The sequence below is a fragment of the Falco biarmicus genome, chromosome 4, assembly GCF_023638135.1.
Source record: "Falco biarmicus isolate bFalBia1 chromosome 4, bFalBia1.pri, whole genome shotgun sequence".
In the NCBI taxonomy this organism is placed as follows: Eukaryota; Metazoa; Chordata; class Aves; order Falconiformes; family Falconidae; genus Falco; species Falco biarmicus.
The window spans coordinates 18,606,649-18,633,007 of record NC_079291.1 but is presented as its reverse complement, the minus strand read 5'-3'; the positions used below and the strand labels follow the sequence as shown (position 1 = coordinate 18,633,007).

At 48.3% G+C, this 26,359-nt stretch overlaps 1 protein-coding gene across 2 annotated transcripts in view; it reads left to right on the top strand.

Moving 5' to 3' along the window:
* Positions 1-923: 923 nt before the first annotated feature.
* The window catches only part of EEPD1 (endonuclease/exonuclease/phosphatase family domain containing 1), a 62,922-nt gene continuing 37,486 nt past the window's right edge, over positions 924-26,359 (top strand). Inside the window, exon 1 of one of the 2 annotated variants that reach the window (XM_056336252.1) lies at positions 924-1,991. In XM_056336252.1, coding sequence (XP_056192227.1) covers positions 1,138-1,991 — 854 coding nt within the window. In that variant the 5' untranslated portion in view covers positions 924-1,137. The remainder of the gene's footprint in view (positions 1,992-26,359) is intronic. The other variant, XM_056336251.1, reaches the window with a different exon arrangement.

Sequence of the window (26,359 nt, the reverse complement as noted above, 5' to 3'; positions counted from 1 at the left end):
GTCAAGCTCCTTCCAAATGAGCTCATTTGGCTACAGAAAGCACTGCAGGCAGCGCAGCATGGGACTCGATGCAGTAGAAACCGGGCAAATAACTTCAGTGGCTTTTAGCAACACAGGCTGTGGTGGGCTGCTGTGGCCCCCAAGGGCACACAGGGGTGATGTTCAAGCCAGCTCAGGTTCACGGGTGATACACAACCACGATTTTGTGCTGGATCATGGCACGCTGTCGCAGGGAAAGGCTGGTAGACCAGGGACCATGGGCCAAGTAAGCAGATTGAACAGATGCAAAAGCATCGTTCTGCGGGGAGTTGCAGTTTGTCGTGCACTCTCACAATTGCTTGAGAATGAGGGTGGGGGATAAAAGGGAAAAATTAAAGGGGGGTGGGGCGGGGGGGAAGGGGTTTTGTAGATGTATGAAAGCGTGCTGCCGGCAACAAGCAGGAGAAAGCCAGTGGAGGGGACTGATGCGGGTTTCAGGGGGTTTGCAGACACGCTGCTGCCCGCCCAGGGAACCTGAGGGGTGGGAAAGCTGCAGCGAGCGCCTGAGCACCCCAGACCCCGGCGCCCCTGTCGCCTGCATGGGTCCCACTGTGCCCGCGACCCCCACCCCCGAAAGCTGGTGGCCAGCAGCCCGACGAGGCGGCGCTGGGGACCGGCCCGGGCTGCCACCGCCGCCCCGCCGCCGCGGCGGGGGGGCGGTGGCAGCCCGGGCCGGTCCCCAGCGCCGCCGGGCGGGGACAGGGGCGGTCACGACGCCGGTGCCGCCCCGGGGGGGCGGTGGCGGCGGGCGGCCCCGCCTCGACCGGCCGAGGGGGCGGGAGCTCCCGCCGAGCTACTACTACCGGCGGCGGACGCGGGGCAGCGGCAGGAGCCGCCGGGGGCTGGAGCGGAGCGGTGCGGCGGAGCCCCCCGGAGCAGGAGGAGGAGGAGGAGGAGGAGGAGGAGGAGGAGGAGGAGGAGGAAGGGCACGGGGGCGCTGGGGTGTGCCTGATCCGGCGTGTGGGCTCGGGTCTGGCCGCAGGGTCCCCCTGGCGCGGAGCCGCGGGGCGTCGCCGGTGTCCCGCGGGGGTCCATGAGCGGCGGGCGGGCAGCGCCCCCCGGCCGCTCCCCCGGCTCCGGCGTTGGCGCGGCGGTGAGATGGGGGGCAGCCTGGGCTGCCACCGCTCCATCCCCCGCGACCCGGCGGATCTGTGCCACAGCCGCAAGTTCAGCGCGGCGTGCAACTTCAGCAACATCCTGGTTAACCAGGAGAGGCTCAACATCAACACGGCCACGGAGGAGGAGCTGATGACTCTGCCCGGGGTCACCCGGGTGGTGGCCCAGAACATCGTGGAGTACCGGGAGTACATCGGTGGCTTCAAGAAAGTGGAGGACCTGGCGTTGGTGAGCGGGGTGGGGGCGGCCAAGCTGGAGCAGGTGAAGTTTGAGATCTGCGTGAGCAGCAAGGGCAGCTCGGCGCAGCACTCGCCCAGCTCCCTGCGCAAGGACGTGCCCTCTGAGCATCACCTCTCCGCCACCAAGATCAACATCAACACCGCCACCCCGGCCCAGCTCATGAGCATCCGTGGCATCACCGAGAAGATCGCCAACAGCATCGTGGACTACCGGAAAGAGCACGGGCCCTTCAAAAGTATTGAGGACCTGGTGAGGATGGACTGCATCAATTCCTCCTTTCTGGACAAAATCAGGCATCAGATCTTCGCGGAGCGGTCCCGGCCCCCTTCGACCAACACCAACGGCGGCCTCAACTTCACCGCCAAGCCTCATCCCAGCCCCACTTCGCTGAGCCTCCAGAGCGAGGACTTGGACTTTCCTCCTGGAGGTCCAACCCAGATCATATCCACGCGTCCCTCTGTGGAGATGTTCGGGGGGCTGAGAGATGGCAGACCCGTCCTGAGGGTGGCTACCTGGAATCTGCAAAGCTGCTCCATCGAGAAAGCCAACAACCCGGGTGTGCGGGAGGTCGTGTGCATGACGCTGCTGGAGAACAGGTAAGAGGCAGCACCACACCTGTAGGCCCAGCTCCATGCAGGATTGTAGGATAATGATGCTCTAGAGTCCCGCTGTGATCCTAGTGGGAACTCCTGCCTTCCCAGGAATTATTAAATATTTCCCGCTTCTTGCATGGAACCCTGGTTGAGTCTTAATGCTGGGACTGTAGTGACTGTCCCTTGATAAGGCTGCTCTAGTCCTTGAAAGGTGGTGAACCTCCTGAGGAGGTATGTGTCTACACACACCTGGGGGGTGGAGGAGACCGAGCTGTTAGTCGGTCATGTTGGGCCTGTTAACGGTTGGTGAGGAACTCTTTTTCCCTCAAAAGCCTTTTGAACAAGTTGTGGAAGACTATCCTTCCTGCCAGAAGCTGGGGATAATAGCAGGGGAGGGGATGCTCAGTATGTGCCTTGTTTCTTACAGTGTTTCCCAGAGCATCTTAGTGGCACTTTGGAAAGCAGGATGGATGCGGGTGCTACATGCACCTTCCCTCAGAGCTGCCGAGACCTGCCAGTGCCTCTTCTCCGGAAAGTCTTGTTGGGTGGTGACCCCCTTAACATCAGCATTAGGGCTCTGGTCTGCTCTCCCTCACATCTGCTCCTCAAATAAAAAAAAGGCTTGAGAGCACAATCAGGATGGTTTGGGCTGTGTAACAAGCATGGAATGCCACAGCTCATCCTGCAGGGGTGACACTGCTCATTAACAAGTGGTCATGGGTCATCTGCTGAGCTGGAGGGACCATTCATCCTTGGGGTGCGAGACATGGGACAGCTGCCCAGGGAGGCTGTGCTGTCCCGGTGCCAGGCAGGCCCCTGATTTCACTGACCTGGTGGGCACGGAGCAAGGTCTGCTTGTGGTGCAGGAGAGTGGAATGGTACTTCTGGTGCTAATGGCTGGCAGCTGTATTATCTTTTTTTTTTTTTTTTGGTAAGGTAATCAGACAACAGTGCTGGGGATGCCTCTCTTGCTGAACTTTCTGCTTGATACAGAAATGTAAGAATGCAATAAGGATTTTGGAATAACTCTCGCCCTTTCCTTTCTGTGTGTGAAATCTGTCCCAGCTGATCTGGCATTTAGTTTACAGCATTGAGAAACTAACTTTCCTCTCTGGCTGCCATTCAAACTTCCAGCTGGAAGTGAGTAGGGGCAGGGGACTCCTGAACTTCTGCAGAAGGGATGCTACGGGGAGAGGAAGCGCTGATGAACTGTTATCTCTGGCAGTGCCGAGAGCTCTATCCTTTTCCAGCAATATGCTGAATAATGGCTCTTGTCGGTGTGGTTGCAGAAGGTCAGGCACACGAGAAAGACGGTGACAGTGATGTGGCGTCCTGCTCTGCGGTACAGTATTTGTGGTCGGGGATACCTCTGCTGTGCACTGCTTGGGAGCCTGATGCTGCCGCATAGGAAACATCTGTCATCTCACAGCCATTGCTGTTCGGTAGCCAAAATGGAGATGCTAGCCCAGCGGGGGTATTCAGATGTTACGCTGATGGGCTTAGCATCTTTCAGTATTCCTCAACTGCTCTGCTAGTTCAGGTGCCCCATGCTTCCTCCTTTGCCACCGCTCTCATTTTTTATGGGCAGTTGGTTGTCTGGAGCAGACCTCAGGATGAAACCTGGTGGAGTCGGGCATCGGGGTGGGAGCAGAGGCAGACAGACCTGCTGAGGAAAGAAACATCTGTGATTATTGCTAGTCTCAGGATTATTGTAATAATCCAGTTTGGAAGGAAAGTGACTTTGGTGATTTATTTTTCTTTATTTACACACACACATATATATATATATATAAAAAATGTGAGTTTCTTTTAAGGACCTCATAAAGTAAAGTTTGTTTTATTTTTGCTGTTAAACAGCATGGTACTCTGTTTCCATCCGGTTTAGCAAAGAGGTACTTGGTTGTACCGGGTGGTGTGAAAGGTCCCTCTGACCCTTTGAAGTTTAAAAGGAGTCTGATACAAGCACTTGTTTTTGTTCTGTTTTATTGCACATATGCCTGCCATCAATCACACAGGAAAAGTACGATGCAATTGTTTTCTGGACTTGATCTTATTTGTGATAACATTAGAAGCTGGAAAGGGAGTAATGTCCATCCACAGACAAGCCTGCAAAACTTTCCTGGGAAAAGCACTGTGGGAACAGAAAAAATCAACACGATGCAGGGAAAAAGTATACGTTGGGAAAAGTCGTACTCAGCAGCTCAGGGAGGAATTTTCCCTTGCTTGTGCTAGCATTGCATTGCTGAGGTCAGCGGAGCTTTGCAGCTGTAAAACGGCCTCAGCTGAGGCCAGAAACTGCCATCTTTGTGTGTGTGAACTCCACGGTCTCCCTCCCAGCTCCGGTCATGTACCCTGGGAACTGATAAAATGCCTTGCAAACTAATCTTTGCCCAGGTAAATCAACTTCAGTTGATAATCAGCTGGAGAAATTCATCTCTTGCTTCCGCAAGCAAGAATACACCACGGCCCAGGGCTCACCAGCACTTCAGCCTCATGGGGTGTGTTTTCAGGATGCTTTGTGTGCTTGGTGGATGTCCCACATGTGGTGTTGAAGCCTCCAGCTATGACCCAAGCTGTTGTCAGGTGGATCTGAAGGCTATTTAGTCTGACAGCAGGCAGATGCTCTCATGAGCTATGCTGATGGACACCGGCTTGCTGATGCACTTTGTGCACAGCCACCCTCGTATACGTAACCATGCTCCTGCATGCCAGTCCCTCATGATCTGGGGTGGTCTCAGGAGCTGGAGTACTGCCTTGTTGCAGTACTTCTCTTGGAGGACCTGTCTAACCTAGCTTTTTAAGTCCAGGGATAAAGCACAGCAAGTCAAGAAGACTGTATTAAAACTGGGTAAAGAGCAATAAAGAATCTTAATTTGAGATCTTGGGGACTTTCATGTCAGTTGAAAGGCTGCTTTGAGGTTTGTTTTTTGTTTAGTTTTGGTTTGTTTATTTATTTTTGCCATGACCGGTTCTCAGTGAGTAGCTTTGAGGCTCTTCAGGCTCATTCAGGCATTAACAACGGGGATAACTACTGCTTATTTCCAGGTGATGGATAGAAGATGAAGGTCCTCCTTCTTCCAGCCCTGCAGAGCCTTTTGCACCGAGGGAAAAGCTGTGCAGGAAGGAAAGAGGGCAGTGCCTTCATTCAAAACAAACAAGAAGCAAGAAAATGTAGTCATGTAATCTGCTGAAGTGGGGAGGGGGGGGGCGGGGGGGAACAACCCCAAACCTACACACTCATGCCCAGAAGTGCTAAATTTCTGAAGAGCAGCAAAGGGAATGTGTACCAAATCAGTAAGCATGACTAGCACTGCTAAGCTATTTTGAAATTTGTTGCTGCAGTACAAAAATAATGAAATACAGCAAGGTCCTCACCCTCTTTCTCGTATTACAAAGTTCTATGTTTATCACAGTGTTTTGGAGTGGAGGAACGAGGTGTTTTCATTCAGAGGACTAGAGGGTAATTTTAGAAGAGATTAACATGATGAATGTGTAGGCGAGCATGATGCATGATTGGATTAAAGTATCAAATGTGGGGTGAATTTGCCCAAACTTGCGACGTTTCTTGCAGGTGTGGTTCAGCGAATCTGGGATTTGTTGGTGGGGCATCAGAACTGTCTCTGGGGCTGCAGGTCATCCCCCCTCCAGTCCCCTCCAGTTGACCTCCATTCCCCTCCAGTCCCCTCCAGTTGACCTCCATGGCCTCCCCATTCTCAGTGGAAGGAATGAAGAAACCAACAACTACTCACCAAAAAGAATGAAGGGTTTGGGTGGAACAATCCAAAGGCAAGCTAGTTCAGGTCAAAGGCAGCAGGAGTTTTCATGGGGTGGATAAGTAGCCCCAAGTGGAGATGTTTCCTCTGGCCGAGGCTGGTGGAGGTACCTCAGAGGTATCCTGTACCCCAGGTCCGTAGGGAAGGGCACTCTTTCCGCTCCTCATCCATACCTGCCTCAGGCCTCTCCCTTCTGGCTGTGAACCAAGTTCATGACACCTCATGACTGCTCTCCCCAGCTGTTACATGCTGGGGTGACCGCATCAAGAAGCGTGACACAGGCGTGTGTAGCGCTGACTGATACACAGAGCATGTTTTAATTGCTCGAGTTTTAATTGCTTGCTTGAAAGTTCACTAGTAGCCATGGGCAGTGATCGGTTGCGCACCTTTGACAGCACGGTTTGCAGTGGGGGTTTTCCCACTGGCTTTTGTTATGCTTTATAACACTGACTGGTAACTTTGTGAAGACCTTTTAATTTATTTTTTGTCTTGTAAGCACACTTTGCAGTTTGTGTAAATGAAAATTGATACAGGGTCCAAAAGCCAGAACTTGCATTCTCAGGGGGGAAAAAAAAAGGGGGGGGGGGGGCGGGGCAGGAGGGTGTGTGTGTGTGTGTGTCAGGGGTTGAGCCAGCTCTTTCCTTCCAGATGTCGAGCAGTTCAGACTGCTTTTTCCCTCTTGTGCTTGCTTTGGTCAGCTTCATGGTGCAGTTACATCTTTCAGATACAAAAAGTGTAAGTAACAAAGCCTTAACAGTTGCTGCAGCAATCACAGAGCCATAGAAGAGGCCAGGCTGGAAGGGGTCTCAAAAGACCATCTGGTCCAACATTTCATGGAAAAGAGAACCTAGATGAAATCATCGAGCACCCTGTCCAGTCGCGCTTTGAAAACCTCCAATGGTGGGGGCTTTCCTACATCCCTGGGGAGGTTGTTCCAGCGACTGACTGTTCTCCCTGTAAAAAAATTCTCTTACGTGTCTGTAGAGTAACAAGTACCAATATAAGGTTTGTACTGAGCACTAATAATTCGTCTTTTTCTCTTTTGGGCTTAGTTTCTCAGACAGAAAGCTTCCTTTAGGCACATGCCAGCCCTCCTTCCTCCCACCCTCGCTTTGTAACCGGTTAGCTGGTTTCACCTGGGTTCCGATAGAAGTGTAGAGGTCTCTCAAAGGTAAGAATTAACCTCAGCTTCCATGGCTCAGAGACCCAAATTGGTGTTCTGGGGGAAGGGTAGGTAAACCTCAGCCCAAAATTGCCTCCTGGGAGGCAGCAGGTGGACAGGGGAGCCCTCACTGTGCCACCATACTCAGGAGCTCTTCTTCCTACTCTGACATACCCCAGCTGGGTGTCCCAGGGGAGCGGTCACCCTCAGCAGATCCTCTTGTCACCTAAAAAAAAGGCAAGCTCCTGAATCGCCCTCCAGAGGAGCCTCTTATTAAAAGATGAGGAAAAAGCCATCTCATTCAGATCCCTGCACTAAGTGCTGGAGGCAGGAGAACCACGTTCCCATTACTCCCCTACAGTAAATACTGGGGTTGGGGTTTTGTTTTCCTCTCCAATCTCTTAGTCTGGACTGAGAGGTGGGGTCATTATGCGGGGTAATGATTTACTACTGGGGCTCGATGCTTTGTTTGGGAAGGGGTGCGGTGTGGTACCTTGCCTGCTGGTTTGTAGCCGTGTTTCCTGGTGGAATGACGGAAAAGGATCGCACTCCTCCAGAATGGACATCATAGTAGTGTCTCGTAGTAGTAGCAATGGTTGTACTTGCATGCTTTGGAGGCTCAGCACCAGCTCGTATTTGTTATTTCTACTGCAGCTCTCGGTGGCCTGGCAAAGCCCTGAGGTGTGTCTGTTTTATGTCTCTTGCTTTATACAGCCACTCAGTTTCTCTCCGTGGGGTTAATACTAGGCTGGAGCCTTGCCAAGAATAATTCCTCTGCAAGAAAAGATCAGGAAAGAGAGCCTGGCTTGAGTAACCTGACCGTGCTAATAAGTCTTAAACGGCAAAAGAACAAATACACCCTCTTCTTATGTAATACGGAGGAAATCCTGCCTCCTGCAACTTCAGGAAAAACTTCAGAAAAAAGGAATTGTTACATGATACCTTCTACGTGCCCCTCACAAAGGGATTTTTATGAGCCATGGAAATGCAGATGCATGTAAAGCCACCGTTAAGTTGCACTTTCTGATATCTCTGAGGACAGAAAGAATGGGGTGATGGAAGGGCTGTTGCGTTTGGGGTTTTGGGGTTGGTTTGTTGGGGTTTTTTTTGGCTTTGGGGTGGTTTATTTTGGCCTCCACCTGTATAAGATCAACAATATTTTACTTGCTGGAAACTAATGGTAGACTAAAACTGCCTTCTGCATACCATCTGGCAGGGGAAAGCAGCGAGATCTTCTCAGGTCAGACCCTGAATTACATGGTTTTCTGGTGAAATGAAACTCTACGGATTTACTCCTGTTCAGGATTTGGCCCATTCCTTTGTCTATGTGAAATCGCCTGAGGGCTGCGGAGCTCAGTGCTACACAGCATGACTGGCTTGCTGGGGGTTAGGGCTCCTCTGCAGTCCTGCTCCCATCTTGGGCAGGGATCCCAGCCACTCTCAGGACTGCTGCTGGGGGAACAGGAGATGTCAATTAATTAAATTAAGTTCAGTTTCCAAGCCTCTGCTTCATATGGGTGTGGTACTGGGACCTACTGCTTCTCCTGTAGGAGGTGGGTTGCTCACTCAGGATACTTTGCAACTCCAGAGTCTTTGCAGGAGGGATCACAAGCAGTGGGTGGACCTACAGCAAGATCATGAAGGGTGTACACCATCCGCGTGCCCAGACTCTTCGAGAAGGTGTCTGGAGCCCTGTGCTCCACAGCAGATCTCGGAGGTGGATGTACTGAGCTTCTGATCCTGCCGGTCTCTGCCTATAGCTGTGGATCTGGTGAGCTTGCCACAGCCCCCACAGCTTTCCTCCCTCGGACGTGACACAGGAATGTCAGGCAGGCCCTTGAAATCACCCCTGAGTAACCTTCCCAGGGATTTTCCCATGTAAAGGGAGATCTGGGCATCTTGTTGACTTTGAACAACTGCCTCAGTGTATTCCTTGACCAGGGTGAGAGGCTGTATCTAACCAGCCATTTTTATCTGCTTTTAAGTTGAGAACGTGGCTGGAAGAACGGTATAGTTAAAAGCCAGTTTAACCATATAACATAAACCTTATTTTTCTTATTTTAAAAATCATAATTGTACCCCATCACTGTTACTTTTGCCTGACCAAAATGGAGCAGACCAATGGGTAAAACATTTGTTCATATATTATTTTTTCTCCTAACGTGTGCACTCGATACATCTGGCAGCACTTAATGACTGCATAGTTTCAATCCATGCCTGCTGGGCTATTCTGCACATTTATTTCTTGTCACTGGATTGATGTTGCAGATTGCAGGTATTTTGGTAAACCAGAGCTGCCAGTTTACTCCTGCAGATCCTTCAGGGTTTGCTGTGTTCCACGTGGCAACGATTAAATGGGTTGGCTGATGTACAGTAACACATCGGTGAATTGGTGAGTGATGCTGTACTGCCTGCTCCTGAATCGTGAGCATGAGCCATGAGACTATAACCTCATCCTGCCTTTTCAGGATCCAGACTTTTCAGAAAGCTTGTGCCACACAACTGTAGACAACAGACCAGGTATCTACACATAGGGGTCCATCCTGTAAGCAGAAGTCTTTAATGCTCTGTGATTCTTCTGTGGTTTGGGAACTTGCCGTACAGCTGCAGGAAGGACAGTTTTCTAGCTTTGGCTTTAAAAAGAGCAATAGGATTGTTCTTGAAGGCAGAAGATGATGCTGCTGCTGTTCTTACCAGGAAAGAAAGACCAAGGGGTTACAAAAATACTCCAGGTTCCTGAGAAGATGTGAGCAGAAACTCGGTCAGTCCCTCTTAACTAGAAGAAAACACTGTCTGTGCAACAGAGTGCTGGTCTGGCTCACCATGAATACGGGTTTGCAGCTGTGTTAAACAGGGACATTTAAGAGAGAATCTGGTTTTACAGATTTAGCTGTATCCGTCTTGATGAAGCTGGGCTTCAGTGTGTTCCCTACAGCTGCATTGTTAGGAGGACCCTGCTTCTTCAGTTCCTAATTAGCGCTTCTCTGGGAGTCTTGCCCAAACAATTTCAAGGTTTGGCTGGATGAGCAGAGACAAGTTGATAGGACACAGATTACAGTGTGCATGTAACTTATTTTTAAGTCGCATTGTTCTTCATTGTCAAGCAGGTATAAACTGACAGACGGAGGCACGGCGTCCTTACGGCATAATTACAATATGCTGCAGTAATTTCTGAGCACTGTTCTATGGCGTGGTGATGGAGACAAGAACCGTGGCACGTTATTAATAACAGTGCTTAAAAATAGGAACTCAGTAGCTTCTTCCTTTTTTCTTGCTTTCCAGATTGTCTTATTTATTATTTTACAGGAGGGACTTCGCTTTGTTTGTGTAATAGCTGGCAGTCCCCAGTGATTTATCAGATGATAAAAGCACATGGTGGCTTTGCTGAGGGGAGGGTGAGATCTACCGAAGACCTCCACTCCTATGGTGGAGGTGTGTATGTGCTTTCCACCAGGCTTCGGTCCTGTCCACTCCCTCCTCTCAGGCCTGGGTGGTTCATGGAGGGTTCTGAAATGCTCTATAAGGAGCCAAGAGCAGGGTGGGCATCATATCAACAGCAAATAACTAGTGAAGGGAATATGTAGGTGTGGTAAAACAGGTGTTTTCTGTCGAGAAACTGTTCCGTCTCCCCCTTGGCATATGCAGCATATTCACATCCCAGTCAAACCGTGTGGCATTTTCAGATAGAATGTTTGGAAGTGCTTGATCGCTACTGGGGAGGATCAGCGCTGCTGACCTCCTTTCCATCCCCGCTTCTGGGGGGCTTGTGCAGGCAGGAGCCCAGCATCGGCGCCCATCTGTTACTTTCAGTGCCGGTGGTAAAATTATTAAAGGCCAGTGAGTAAGAGAAATACATTCACCCTGCTTGTGCCCCATGTGTATGCACATTCCAAAAGCTGAACTGTATATAAAAATATTTTTTTTTTTTTAAAAAAAGTAATTCCTATGGAAAAATACGTTGGGGATTATGTTGTCATTATGATAAGGATGGCTAGGAATACTGTGGTTACTAAATGCACTGTTTGCTGTGGAGTAAGCGCAGACACCTTGTGCAGAGTGGGTTGGAGTCCCTCTGTCCGGTGCTGTCTGGAAGGGAGCCTGGTGGCTATGCAGGCTGTCTGTCGCGCTCCGTGTCTGTCATGGGGCTGGGGGGAGCACAGTAATGCCCTCCTGCTCTCTGCGGGGAACATCCCATGGGACAAAGCTATTTCTGGGAGTAGTTCATGCCATAGGTTTATGGATATGAATGAGGAGGAGGAACTGGAAAATTTCCTTTTTCTTTGGTGTGGCTATTTTTTGCTGTGTTTTTATAGGCGTTTCAGGTAACGTGCTCGAGCCTCTGTGCAAATTTAGCTACAACAGCTGTCCAAGCCGTTCACGGCTGAACAGGTTTTTAATGGGTTACTGAACAGCTAATTGATCAACAAGAGTTTTGCTGTGTGCGGCGGCGGCAGCCTTCCTGCCCTGTATCCCTCCTGCTCACGACACCCTGCCAGTCCTGCAAAACCACCGTGCCCTTTGCTTCACAAGGCAGGGGGAAAGCATAAACCGCTCCCAGCTGCAGCGTAGGGAGGCCGCCACTTTTGCTTTCAGACCTGTCCTTTGACTCCTTTATATCTATGACTCCATTCTTCCCCTCTGCTTCCTTGTCGGTCCGTCCCTTGCCTGCCCGTGGGTGCGGAGGCACAGGCGTGTTCCCGCTGGCCGCCGAGGGCTGGCTCCAGCCTTGCTCAGGGTAAGTGCTGGTCAGTGCCCTCGCTCCCTCGCTCCGGCTCGGCTGGCGGAAAGGTTAGCCAGCTTTCTCCCAAACTGGAAGCAGCATGCTGTTGGATATGCACTGGACGTGAACATTGAAACCCTGTGTTTGGTTTTTTATCTACTCCATCTAAGCAAATAAGATTGAGTGCAGCTCCAGCTCAGTGACACTGAGTTGCAGGGTATAGTGGCAGAAGCAGCTCTAATTTGGTCTTGAAATATGAACTGTAGAATTCAAACGAGTTTGTTGCTTTTATGCGTGCAAGGTCAGTTCCATATGTTTGCTGTCAAACCTACTGCTCATAGCATATAAAAAGTTTATCTTACTCTTTTTTTTCTCCATCTATGCAGGCAAAAGTATGGAAAAGTGTGAACCCCTGTCACGGAGGATAGTCTTAGCTGGGAAGAACCCATATTAATTAATTTAAAACAGTTTGCATTTTAACCAGGGCTGCAGTTTTCCAGTGGCAGTATCATCTTAAGCTAATGTAGTTGTGGCTCTTCCGCTGGAGGCAGTGGTGGGATCCCACCTGCATGAGGACCACCTTAGGGAAGTCTTAGAGTTGTTCCCCTCTTGCAGCGTGTGGGGCTGATGGTGAGGCACATACTGGCACCACAACACATGGGAGAGGAAGTAACACTGTCGGCAGGAGATCTCCACCGTGTATAAAACATCAGAGCTGCTGCTAAATTAAGCGTTAAAATAAATGTTACTGGCAGGAAAATGCCTTTGCAACCTTTATACTGACCAGCCCAAGTTTACCTATGATTTCGGCAGCAATGGCAGTGCAGTTTTTGGTTATCTGTCTATATCTTCCTGCTAGTCCTTTGTACAGCTCCTTTCCTTATCTCCAGCTGTGTTTACACTCCTCTTTCATAACCAGTGGAGACTGCACTACCAGGCTGCCCGCTGTCCTCCGCCGCTGGCCACCCTCCTGAAAGCACAGCATTGAGCAATGAACAGCATGTGGCCCATGTGAGGGCAAAGGGGTTGGTGGCTCTGGCAGATAGCTCAGCCTTATTTCCAACATGTCTCGGAGGGATATCTTGGTAAACGTTGCCCTTTGGGCAGCAAAAAAACCCAAACCCAAAACCCACTAGGATTTCTTGTTTTAATTGCTTCAGAGTTCTCCAGTGCAAACTGGTGCCGCAGAAAAGGAAGATGTAGCTTAGAGGACAAGATAGAGGTTCAGGGATTGAACAGTCCTCAGTCAGCAGCTCATGGATTTAACAGATATGTGGATGTTTTTCATGCAGAGCTGTTGGCAGTAAAAATTCTGGAAGCGCTGTCAGTAGAGGAAAGTTGTGCTGCACAAGCAAACGCCACCGCTAAGCATGTGGTGTTTCCCATTTCTCTTTTAAACCAAAACTGCTTGGACTTGGCTGTGGTTTGACTTGCTTCTCCACCTATTTTTGACTTTTTTGTGTTTGTGTGTGCATAGAGTACAGCAGCTTTTCTGAGGAGCTCTGTGCAAGGATGATGGTGGCCCTCCATACTGCCCAGCTGTGCACTCAGATTTGGCAAAATGAAAGTGAAAGTAAGAAGATGGGCAGATTCCTGTGTAATGATTGTCCATATGTTGAAAGGAAATGGCCTCACAAATTGCCTCTGTCTTTGACCTGGCCTTTGAAGCTTGCTCTCCTAAACTGAACATGACCCCCTTCCTTGTCCTCTTTCCACTCCTACTGAACCTAAAAACTTTTCGTGGGCTTCGCTTGGCTTTTAAGTTATATTGCCACACCTTGAGTTCTTCCAGTTACTGTAAGTGCTGCTTGATTAAGCCTTTGCTTTCACACCATGAGGGTTGAATGGTATCATCTCTCCCCTGCGAGGCCAAGGACTTCAGTTTCCTTGGCTCATCCATGATATTTCCCCAAAAATCATTCTAACGCTGTCTTCTTCCAAGATGTGCTGCAGCTTTCTTTCTCCTCCACTAAAGCCTCTTGCCAAGCAGTTTGAAAATCATTAGCTTTTAAGATATCTCAAGTTTCAGACAAAACCTGCTGGAAAACTGCAGCCTTACACTGAATTTCAGGTGGTGTTAGGAATTGTGGCAAACAGAGGAGGCTCCTGCACCATTGCTTTAAAGGAAAAAAGTATTTTTTTGATTTCTGTTCCCCAGAGGCACATACCTTGTTAACTTCCTGATGTGTTGGACGTGGCATTATTTTTAACTTGCAAGAGCAGTTGTTTAAAAGGAGTTTGTATGTCCGTTAGGAGCTTAGCGGCACAAGCGCTTGGCATTTTTTTTTGCCATCTTCAGTTGAGCCTATCTGATTACACTGTATGGGTGCATGCTGCACCGACAGTTTACGGTGTCTCTTCCATATGCATCTCATCTTCCTAAAGATAGCGTCTGGAGACGTCAGCTCTATGAGGAGAGACTGATGAATTTGTATCAGAAGAATCTTTTTGTCTAGCAGCTCTTCAACACGGCGTGCTGTTCAGAATATCTCTTAAAAATAGAAAGTACTGGAGGGAGATCAGCTTTGTCACGGCAGTGTCGTTTGTCTTCAGAGCCCAGGTACAACCTGGTTTGGCTGAACCCTGGGCTTTATCGGAGAAAGCCTGAGATGCCCATGCAAGGCTCCCTGTGCTACAGTTTTTAAAGAACTTACTGGTGTGTTCTGGGGGACTGTTAGGAGTCTACAGCCAGATCAGCGCTAAACGTGGGTCCCCTCTTAGTACATAAGTGTTGTTTCTGCCACGAATTAAAGTATGGTGCTCTGAAAACTTCAGTTCTTCCAGAGCAGAGATTTGCCGGGTGACTATACTGTTGTTCTGGGGTTTGGGGAATTTTTTTCAATTTTTCCTGCTCATAAGACCTTCCCAGGGTCATTATAACCTAAAGACTCGATCAAATGTTGTTCATAAACTTTGCACCTGTATTTATTCACTGCAGGGCAATTTGATGTTATCGGGAAGTATGGGTCTTAACAACAGCTTGAATCCACCATCCAAAGAAAGCACAGAGATTGTTGCTTCCATTTTTATTATTCCGAGTGCTTGGCTCAAGTTTCATCTCCCGGGTCTGCTCCTCAGAACTGGGATGCTCCTGGAAATGCTGCCAAATCCAGAAGTTTGTTCCCGTTGAGTTGGTGGTTAAATTTTGGGCAGTTTGCTTATTCCTTGTTTCCATCCTCCTGGATGCTGCATCCACTCAAACATTTCTGCATGTTTCCCTGTCACCCTATTTTTACATCCTGTTTTCCATACGGATGTTTTGCCTTACGGGTGCAATGAGTGGCAAGCCTGGTGCTTTTGCCTATAGGTATTAAATCATTGGTACGATTGTTTTTATAGATTGTTTCTGTGGCATAGCTTTAGGAGGCAGTCATGCTAACAAAACCTGTGCAAGGCACGCCTCTTCAAATAATGAAATGCTTTCTGTGGAGAAAGGATTGCTTTATTCTCAGAATAAGCAAGAAACAGGAATGAGGTCAGTGTTGTGAAAGGGTTATAATTTCTGCTCCATGGACTTTGCAGGCCTGCAGGTACGTAAGCACCTTCAAGAAGCATCACTGGAGCCGTCTTTATGTTGCTTTATGTCCGATATCGAAGCCAGTAAAGTAGCCAGCAGGACTCAGCACGCAGTGTTCTCACTTCTGCTCCCTGGGGTGCCCGCATTGCTGCCTTCACTGTTTCTCCATCAGTTTTGCGGGGTTAACCCCTGTTCAAGCTGGAGAAGGTCTGTGGCAGACCAGAGGGAGGCATGGCATTGCAGTGGCTGCCAGGGCATCAGGGCGAACTGGTGAGGAACATCTCCATGAGCATCTGCACAATCCTGTTTCATGCCCTGCACGCAGTTTGTTAAGAACTGCTTTGTCCACCTCAGAGCTTGTTACAAACCATGTGAATCATGTTGAAAGCTGCACGAGGCATAATTTTGCACCACTGTGTGCCACCCATCAAACACAATTTTCTCCTGTCATCCCTTTCTAACATACGATTGCCCTTCAGCTCCAGTTTTTGGAGATCCCTGGGTTTGGACAAGCAGGCTTTCTCGTTCCCACAGGAGACTGGTGTTTCTAAGACCGTTTTGTGTGGAAGCCTCTGACCTAAATAAGATTAAGGATCTGGACTACACAATTAGCACCCAGTGCCAGGGAAAAAAAAAAGCAAAGCTTGAGCCACCGTTCCCTGCTTTGCCAGGGCTGGTCTGTGCGTGGGGCTCTGCAGTCCTCTTGCATCCTTATGCTTTAAAGGCCATTCTTATGTCCAGACGTCTCCGAGCTTGGCAAGCAGGGGTGCTCAGTGACTGGGAAGCTTTCAAAACTCCTTCCTGCATGTCATTGTGCAGCTGGAAGCTGGGATTGCTTCCAGCTCACTGAAGACACTCCGACATTGTTCCCTTCTAATCCCCTCCTCCTCGCAGAGTATGGTTTTTCAGGAGGCTAGCATGTTCCCTTGTTGGCTTTCCACGCAGGAACACAAGCAGCGGTTCATGGGAATAATGTAACCCCGAATTAGCGATGAGCCAAGGCGGAGGGCAGCTATATGGTGTGACGGTGGTACGAGCCCTCGGCTCTACGGCACGCTAGCGAGGGTGCCCAGCTAGCCGGGCTGGCTCATGGTGATGCTCCCATTTATCTGCGTGCTGGCCCGCCATCAAGAAGCACAAATGTTCAGCGCAGTGGGGCTCTGGGGTTTCAGCAGGAAGAAGCGATGCCTCCCTCTTGACCCTGCCTGCAGTCGCTTGGGGGGGTGGGTGGTGATTTGCTTCTGGTTTGCTGTTGCTTTCCACGTGCAGGTAGCCAGGGGAAATAAAAGCAGGTTAATGGGACAGGGAGGAGGGTGTTTTCTACTGAACCAGCCTTTTTTCTTCCCAGGCCCAGGAACAAGGGGAGAGAGAGAGAACAGCTAATGAATATATAGATACATTCAAATGTCTTTACAAGGACATCTTCCAGTGCAGGGATTTGACCTTGGACATTTGGATTGCATCATTGATAAGATGGTGGCCTTGAGGTCAACTCACCTGATACCTGAAGGTGCTGCTCCAGAAGACTGTGCAGCTCTGGAGGCATTCACAGGCACAAGGAGAAAGAGCAAATGAAGGACAAAAAGCTAATTTATTCCAGCTAAGTTACTTCACCTTTTCCTGCCTTCTAGCAGGTCAGGAGCTCAGGTGAAGTGAGAACTTCTCCTGGCACACCTGGCTGTGCTGCTTTTTGCTCTGCTGCTCCTTCTGGTATTATTAGCTGTGGGTGTTTGGAATGCTAAAGGAGTTGATTTGAGGAGAGGGAAGCTGGGGCAGAGTTCAAGCTGTAGTCTGAGGCACACGGAGGTGTGATAGAGGAGCTCATATGTGCAGTTTAATAGCCTGGTTTTTCTTCAGGGTGTCTCCTGTTTATGAGAACCTGCAAAGAGCTTTAGCCGTGAGCACCAGCCAGCTCGACTGGGATCCCTAAACCAATGGTGCATGGATGTAGGAGCCCCCTTTGCAGGGTCGGGCCTAACGTTCAAGTATCTCCTGTTCTGAATGTCCACAAATGGTGAAGATAATCTCTAAAAAAACGACAGGATTAATTCAGAGCAACACTTACAAATTTTGCAGACTGTTGCGATCCATAATCTCACATTTTTTGCATTCATCCCTCAGAGCCGTGCCCTGTGGAAAAGGCTGCATGCACCGGAGAAAGGAAAGATAAGCCGGGAGGTGGGTGGGATGCTCCACAGCCAGATCCCACGCTGATACACATGGTCTGCTGTGACTTTGGGGCATGTCCTTGACTTGAAGGGCACAGCAGTCAGAGGTGTGTTGCTGCACCTTCTCCAGCTAACCCACATCCCTTTTGCCTCTCACATCCTGTAGACATGATGGGTGTTTCCCTTCTTGAAAGAGTGTTTCGGAGCGTTATTGTGCTTTGGGGTGGGGGAGGGGAGAGAGGAAAGCAAAAGCCCAACACCCTGGTTCCTCTGGCTTAGGAAAAAAGATGGTTTGCATGGCACGTGAGAGGTTTCTTCAGCATGGAGCTAGCGGTGTGGTGGTTCATGGCAATGTTGACTAATTTGTGACAGCAGTGTTTTTCTGCCAGGAGCGTGGGGGCTGATTACAGCGAAGTGTTGGCTCACCTCGTGGTGTTACCAAACTCCCTTTGTATGCTGACTTTATGCCTGTGCATGCCTGTGTCACCCCTGCTTACTCATCAGGAGAGGTTGTCTCCCCGGCACTGGCTTTCTTGCTCCGTGTCAGGGCAACGTGCATTTATTTGGGTGTTTTATGACTGAGCAGAAGTTCCACCATCGTTACCATGTATGCACACAGATAACGGCCTCTTACAAAGCTGGTAACAAGCTGAGTTGTCTTTGTCTTTCATAAAGTAGCAACTGGTGTCCCATCGCCCGGGTTTCTTTGCAGAGGCAGAAGTTGTACCGCTTGGTGCTGACTGCCCGTGTGTGCCTGCTCTCACTGCCTGGCCTGCCAGGCTTCGGTGAGTGCAAGGGCGGTGGGGATCATAGTGGTCCTCACTCTGCTCTTTGGGGCTGTGGGAAGAGAGGACCCTGCCATCCCACCCAGGGCCCTCCTTTTGCAGCGAAAGGAAGAGCATCACAGCTGAGGATCTGCTCCAGCGATTGCTTAGCCTCTTTTCTTCTCCATCCCGAGTATTAAACCGTGCTTCAGCCCTAACAGTAAACTTTTTGCCTGAACTATTTGTGCTTTCCTCTGAAGAGGAGAAGGAAAATCTCAAATTCCTCTTTCTGCTCCTTTCTTCTACCCTGCTTTTCTTTGAAAGCTGTCCTTAGCATTTTTCTGTGCAGTTGTGTCATGAGGTGTTACATAAGTTGCCATCTCCTCCCTGGGCTCTCTTAAAAGAGGAAGGCATGACTGCTGCTTCTTCTTGTTTGTAGCCTTTCGTCCCCAGGTTTCCTCATCCTCCTGTGTTACTACGTGGTCATTTGCACATGCAGTGCTGTCCGTGCAGCGCTGTCCCAAGCGGGACCACCCAGCCTTGCCTTCATTGCCTCACTGAGCATCCTGTGGGCTCAGTAATAGGTTGGCTTTGCCCTATAGTGTCACCAAAAGACTCCTCATTACCCCGCTGCTCCGTTAGGACTCACTTTTTTTTCCTTGAGCTCCTTCCCCTGAAGACGGTGCTGCTTCATGGTCTCCTTACTGAGCATGAGGTGCCAAACTGCAATCTCACACCCAGCTTTTTTCTGCTATGAGGTGCTGGTGAATGCTGCTGTGCTTGCTTCTTCCTTGTCATCATCCGTGACACAGCTGGTCTTTTCCTGAGCACTGGGGTTTGAGGCACTGGGGGGGGTGTGTGTGTGATTTTCTTTATCGTCTTATATGTATATGCCATAGTAGAGTTACCATTTGAATAGTATTGGATTGCTTAAACTAGTGAAAGATTGGTGAACATCCAAGGGGCCATAGGCAAGTCTGTTGTAGGTCAAGGTTGCTGCTGTGTTCTGGAAGCCCCAGGTGCCTGGCTGGCACCACTCCGGGGGAGTGGCCAGCTTGATGGGGGGACAGGAGCCTTCTGAGATGCCACTCCATGGGCTCCCCTTCATCAGGAGAAGGCGTGGAGGCTTTCCTTCTCGCTGGATATCCTGGCCCCCTGCACTGCAGACCAGAATCAGTCCCATTGGAGGAATGAATTAACGTGGTGCCTAGAAGCTTTAGTACTCTTACGTGTGCTGCACAGCGGTGTAAAGATGCTCTGCCTGGCCAAGGTGAATGGCAAGGGGAGTTGGTCGTTGGCTCAGAAAGGAGAATGAGTTTGGAGGCAGAGACCTGGAGTTTAGTCATGGAGAAATAAACAAGAAAACAAATGAAATCACCTTTTTGATGTGTGCAGGCTGTGAAGATATGCTAGTTATGCCCTATTAGAAGTCCGTTAAACTCTATTAACCTTTCTTACACTGCTAAGGCTTGCATAATATCAGCTGGTTTTTTCCTTCTCTTACACTAGTACAGAGGCTGTGTGGTGGGATGCTATTTTTCTCTTTTCTCTATAAAGCAAAAAAAAAAACACCCATGGGGTTTTTTTTGCCTAACCAAGGGAGATAAGAGAACTTCCTCTTATTAAATCCTGTGGCAATGCAATCCCAACCACATATTACGCGACTGAATTTAAGCACGCGGAGACATCTGCCTTTGGCAATTTTTATTTTTATTAGCGCGAGAGAGAGTCAGAGTCAGTGTTTCTGACTACATGAATCCTAGTAACCCCTAAGATGTCTGGCTGGATCTCTGCCTGCACAGGGTTACTTCAGTTCAGGGAATTCATGCTGCCCGCGGCTTGTGGCAGGCTGCATCCACTCGCAGGCAAAGCACCTTACATCTTTGCCCTACTTGTGCTGCGTAGCACAAATAAGAAGATGGCGAGAATCATGTGTTTAACAAAATCTCCTTTTCATGGCATTTTGAAAGGCTTTAAGAAGATATTTATTTTTTTTAATCCCCAACGAGTTCACAGCCTTTTAAAATTAGAAGGATTTGGGGGTTTGCTTATAAGTTTACCTGTGTCCTCTCTACAGGAAAACCATTGGTGACAGAGCTGGAAACAGAAACGTGTTTATTGTCCCCTGTTACACATCTGGTGAAACAGATAGGACAAGTCCTCCTTGCTTTAGATCTTAAGCCTTGCTTTGGAGCTTAATGGATACTAGCAGACTGGGTAAAAAAAAAAATAAATTCCTCCATAGACACAACCCTCTGCAATTTATGTAATGGTCATTTCGATAACTTTCTATAGTAACTGTTTATGTACCTGCGTACTGGCTGTGCACTGCGACAGCTGTGGCAGTTTGCAGGTATCTGTGTTTACTGAGAGCTGTGTAATGAAATTAATGACCCTTTCCATCCTCTCCACCTGTCTGATTCCTTAGCGCTCTGCTTTCGTTTTGAATTTTTATTTATTTTAATTTGTTTTTTAAAGAGCATATGGCTTTTAAGACTAAGCTGTAGCTGTTCACAGTGTTTGGGGATTTATTTGACGTGCTTTGAGAAAGAGGCAGCCTACAACTGCTGCTGCTGCTTGACAGAGTCTTGCTGAGGAGGCGGCTGTGATGCTTCCCATTGCTAAGCTAGCACTGGTCACCCATCAGTTTTTTCCCCTGCCTCCACCACCATCATTAGCACAAACCAGCATTTGCAGATTGTAATAAAAATTATAGCTAGGAACAATTTGGGCAAATTAAAAAAAAAAAAAAAAAGGAAAAAAGAAGGGGTGTGCTCTACAGAAATCAGAGCAATGCTCCAAACAGCAAAGAGTAAACAGTGAAGTAATGAGTCGTGTGAATGCTTTCATGCACTGTTAAATGTCTACATGAGGCATTAAAATGGTCTAAGAGGAGAAGGCTATAGCTCTGTACCATCTCCATCTCTGACATCGTGTTGGATGAGTGTTGTCACTTCTCAGCAGCTTCAGGCGTATTCCCATCGCTGCGTAAGAAGCACGTGTTTCTGAGATCCTCCCGCTGGCTGCTTGTTACTCTTCCTCAACACCCAGAGCTTACCCAGGTTAATCTGGGAGCTTCTTGTCTGCCAAGTAAATTTTCTTCACTTAAATAGCTGCTGAATGCGGCTTGCTGAATGAGAGCGGTGACTGCTCAGACCGCTCGGTCCGCAGTTGCAAGAGAAAGCCAGGCTGTACGTGTTTGGGGCAGCGCCGCTTGCCGCCTCTGTAAAGCACCTGGAGATCCAAAGGGAATAGTGTATGAAGACCCTGACTTTAAAATACACATGCAGGAGAGTTGCTGCATGGTGGGGATGTGGCATGGGCAGAGGTCCACAGGGTGGTCACTTATGGCATCTGGTCGGCACTGCTGCCTGTCGGGGGAGGACGGAGCTCGGCCGTGCAGCCATCCCAGGAGGATGGAGGCAGCCAGCATGGTTGTGGTGCCGGCACTGGGAGTGGGTGCCTGGGTGGTGCTGTTGTGTTTCAGCGTGACAATGCTCTGCCTGACAATGTCCAGCCACGCCATGTTATCCCTTATCAAATTGGAGCACTTGGAGACTGGCACTGCGGTGCATTTGTTTGGTTTGTGGGTTTTTTTTATTACTCTGATAAATGCAGTGGTTGTATTTGTCATAAAGAAGTGAGAAAGTCATGACTGATGCCCTTAAGCTTGCAGGAGTTGTTCTAGAAATGACGTGGGTCCTGGGTCCATGGCTGTTCTGCCCCTTCACCCGGAGGTTCAGGAGGCTCCACTTTGATGGCAGCCTTCTTGAGCTTCCACAGTGCATTGCTGGCCCTTGCGACCGAGAAGAAACTGTGAGCTGCATTGCTGCTGTGTACAGTCCTCAGCTACAGGGAAGTCCCATTGTACAAGGGATTTTTGCAAACATTGACTGAAAGATGGTTAATCTGCTTTTGCAACAGTGCCGACTATTGCTAGCAACATAAGCTTCTGTGTATGTAACCCATATGATGCTCTTGGTTTGGAACTTGTTACTCCATATGTAAGTATTCCACAATTTAAAACTTCCAGTGATATCTTCCACAATAAGGACTTCATATTTCTCCTCTTCTGTAGAAGAAATAGATTATTTTAATGAGGTTCCTTAACTGGTGAGATTTGTTCTGAACTCCAAGTCATGAGATACTAGAACAAAAAGGCTGCTGTGACAAGTGAATGTAAAATAAATGAACTGTGCTATTTTCTAAGTACTTATTAGAACAAGGGAAAAACCTTCTGCTGTTCTTGCTTCAAGGGAATTTTTAAAATGGCACATTAATAAGCCCATGCCAGAAAATGCCACACTGGGTAGGAGCTCAGCAGAAACTCAAGTAAAGGATTAGTCGCCCTCTGCCTCCCCCATTCCTGAGGTGTGACTGCGTGACCGTGGTTTTGTGGTGGGTGAGACATCCCTTCTGTTGTACCTTTTGGTCAGATGTTTCACAACGGTGTGTGTCCTTCTATGGAGAGCGGCTTCCATCTTGACAGCAGCTTGGAGCCCAGAAAGTTTGGGAACCACCAAATGAGATGCTTGTATGGACAGTGGTGACATCCCATTATGTGAGATGAGAGCTGGGGGAAAAGCAGAGAAGCTGTTTGCCTTCTTTACAATGTGTCTTACTGTGTCCTCTGAAGAATCTGGCACAAGCTATTGTCGGGGTGGGAGGAAAAAACCATTACTTGACCCCATGTGTCTAGTCAGATAAACCTATTCCTATGTCAACAAAGACCATTGTGGTAGAACGTATTTGCCACACAGGGTAATTCTCCTTTATGATGGGTAATAAGTTATTGCACTCTGTAACAGTATGTAATCTGGGGGAGTGGCTGCTGTGGCAGATGGTAGCCCTTCAATCCAGAAGATCCTGGAGAAACTCGGCTGAGTCAACAGAAGCTTTATGAGGTTCAAAAGGAAGCACGTAACCTCACACTGCAGGGTGAATGACCCCTTGCTGTAGTACAAGTGGACAGCTGGCTGGTTTGAGATCTTCAGAAGAGACATTAGAAGAAGCTTCCTCAATCATAAGTTGGTGCAGCACTGGAAGAGGTTATCTTGAGGCCGTGGAGACTTAGTGTTTTGGAGGTTTTCAGGTCTCAGCTGGGTGAAGCCACAGCGGACCTCATGATAGTGCCGTGTTGAGGTGGTTGTTGCATCGCACCGTCTCTTTCGACCAATGTTTCTGTGTTTGTGGTTCTGTAGTACTCCTAGAGACAGACACCCAGAATTTGGTTGATGTAGGATTCTTCTCCTTACCATGCAGTCCCTAGGAATTTTCTGGGATGTGGCAGAAAAGATGAATGGTAGCAGCCTGTGGAAATAGGCTTAGTCTGCTCTGCTATATGTTTGCGTTGCATACTTTCTTTGAGTGCTCTGTCCCTTCTGCTTAGTATAGCTGTGCTGGAAAACTCTGCCAGCAAACTGAGCGGAGGCTGGTTCGAGGACAGCCGTTGGCTGGGAGAGTGCCGACTCAGCTGGTTTTTCTGACTTTGAGAATTCAGGAAGGATTACGTTCTCTCCCGGATTACAGTTGCAGCTATGTGATGCATCCCCTGGAGGTTTAAATCAAAAACTTTCCGTGTTATTTTGATACTCAGAGCAAAGGCTATATGAGGTTGTGGCTTTTTGCTCATCAGAGGCTTAAGCTTCGTGTAGCACCCACCACACTTCGAATTCATTATTAAAGTAAAAGACAACTGGACTGATAGAAAGACTAGCTGGTCTGCCGTTTGGGTTGAAGTTATATAAATGGCACTCCAGGTGCCCCATAAGCTGAATTCCCTATTCTAATGCAGTATCTTGTGATGTTGTAGGTGAAACTGGTAGGATACTTTTGTAATTAACTCTTGGAAAGGAGGCTTTTAACTTTTTATCCTTATGTGGCAGGTGGTTTTCTTATCTAATTTGTGCTTTCTGCGGGCTCTTGCAGATGCGACCTCAGTATTGGCTGGTTGTTATTTTCCGACTACAATATGCTTTGCATTTCTGGTGACCTAAGAGTGTAGCATCAGTGTAAAAAAAAATTTTTTTATGGCTTGACATCAACTCCACTTGTGAGTAGCCTTACTCAGTTGTCTTCAGTGGTATATCTGACAGCTGAAGACTTGGGTGCATGAAAGACAGAGGAGCGCCATCTTCACTGGTATGTGAAACTCCGGTTTTCTGCCTTTGCTCCCTCTGGCCCGCTTCTTTTCACTGTTTTCCATTTCTTTACTTCACATTTTGGAAAGTGCAGTTGACCTTGGTTTTAGAAGGATGGATGGATGCTTGCATTCCTTCAAAGCTCAGGCATCAAATTGTTCCATTTTCTGTAATCTCGAAAGCAGGCTAGCCAAGTGACTGTTTTGAGGAAGTCTCATTTACTGCGGCCTTTCCTTTGCCATATTGTATAGATGCTGCAAAAAGACCCAGCTGTTGGCAGTGGATCCTGCTGCCATTCCTGTTTATGGTGCAGTAGACGGCTGTGCTGACTGATACGCTCAGCTCTGTTGATGTGCAAACTCGACATGAGGCTCAGCCTGTGCTGGCGACCTTTGCTGGAGTAGTAATGCAGGAATGTTATCTTGTCAACCCCCCCTGGTTTTCCCCTTCATGGTTACAAGACCTCAGTCACCTTGGGAAAGTCTTCTCTTCGTCCTTTGATGCTTGCTCCTTGCTCTTGCAGAGCACCACAGCATCAAGGTCTTGCCACCAGCTTCATTCTAGAAGTGTGGTGGGGCTGGCTTCTGACCACACGGTGGGAAGTCCTTAAAATGGTCAGGCTGTCTGCTAATGCGGTTTCTGCTTCATTCTCTACCTTTTGTAATGATGCGCTTCATTTTATCCTTTCCGTCCAAATGTCTTTGAATTTGGGAGACAGCATAAGCTGCTTATGAAATAGCTGTAAAGTACACTTGACCAAGCACTGCTCTTGATTTCTGTAGCGTTCCTGTCCCCTCGTCGCAGTGCCTCTCCTCAACAATTTCATAGTGTCTGAGCACCTCTTGTTTATGTTCTCCTATTTTAATCCTCAATGTTCAGCCTCCTCCTCCATTTAAACAATTCCACCTTGGCATGAAGTCTTCTGCAGAAGATGCTGGTATGAAATGCACAATTGCTGTGGCACTCTGCCAGCCTCTTCCAAGCAAGCAGGAGCCAACTTTTGAGGGTCAATCTCTGTTAAGAGCGTACTATAAAAGACTTTGAAGTTCTGTATCCAGATTCAGTCAGGAAGCTTCGGCACTCTTTGCATAATGCCAGGATAAATGGTACTGTCACTCAGATGCCGCCAGCTGATTGTGGTTCTCCCACCAACAAACTGCAGCATTGCTCTTGGCCCTGTGTTTAACAAAACAAACTGGTTTCCACTGTATGTATGCCTTTGTAAGGTTTTTAACTGGGCAAACCCACTTGTCTGAGAGGAAGATGTGCATGTATGACACAGTAATATTGCATTAAGTTTCTGATGGTGAATAAGGAGGCTTGAGGAGCTTTCACACAAAAGCTTGATAGCTTATGGTTCACATACCTGACGGAGAAAGCGAAGCAAACTATTTCAAGTCATGTTTTATTGCTTCCCAAGTTCAAGTCTGTTTTGCAGGGACACAGAGGTAAATTCTTCAATTAGAGTCCCTGTTAATCACTTTGCCTTCTAAGGCCTCATAATTTTATTGCCGGCTTCGTTCTTTATGGCAGAACTATAGTGTGGTGGTGTGCCCTTTTCCAAACATGCCCATTTGATCTAATTAAGGACTACTCAGTTTTGCCATTGCTGCAGTAGGGCAGGGTTGGATTGGAGAATGTGCCGTTTCTGGAACTAAGAAGCCCTACCCCAGCAGGGAATGATTCAGAAAATCCGGAAAAAGAGCCAAATGACAGAGACCACTTACACTATAACATAATGCCTATATTTGGAAGCTCCAAGTCACCTTTGATTTTTATGAGCTTCTAAATTTTTGCTTTTGGTCTTGTTCTCCTCCCTTGTTGGACAGATTTGAGTAATTCGGTGCAAGTTAAATAACTTGCCCATGTCCCGTTTTAATGACTCAGAAGAAATCAACGTTGCTGCAAACACAATACTCTTTGTGAGCCTCTCTGTTCCTGCAGAATTATAAGGAAACAGGCATCCTGTGAAAAATTAAAAAAAAAAAATCTTAAGACTGAACATTATACAGAGCATTTTCCCCATTTCAAAACTACTAAACATAAGGTGAACCGGTTTGAAGTGAGACATTATTACTTTTAGATAAATATAGTAAGAAATGCAACATGGAAGAAAGAAAGTACATT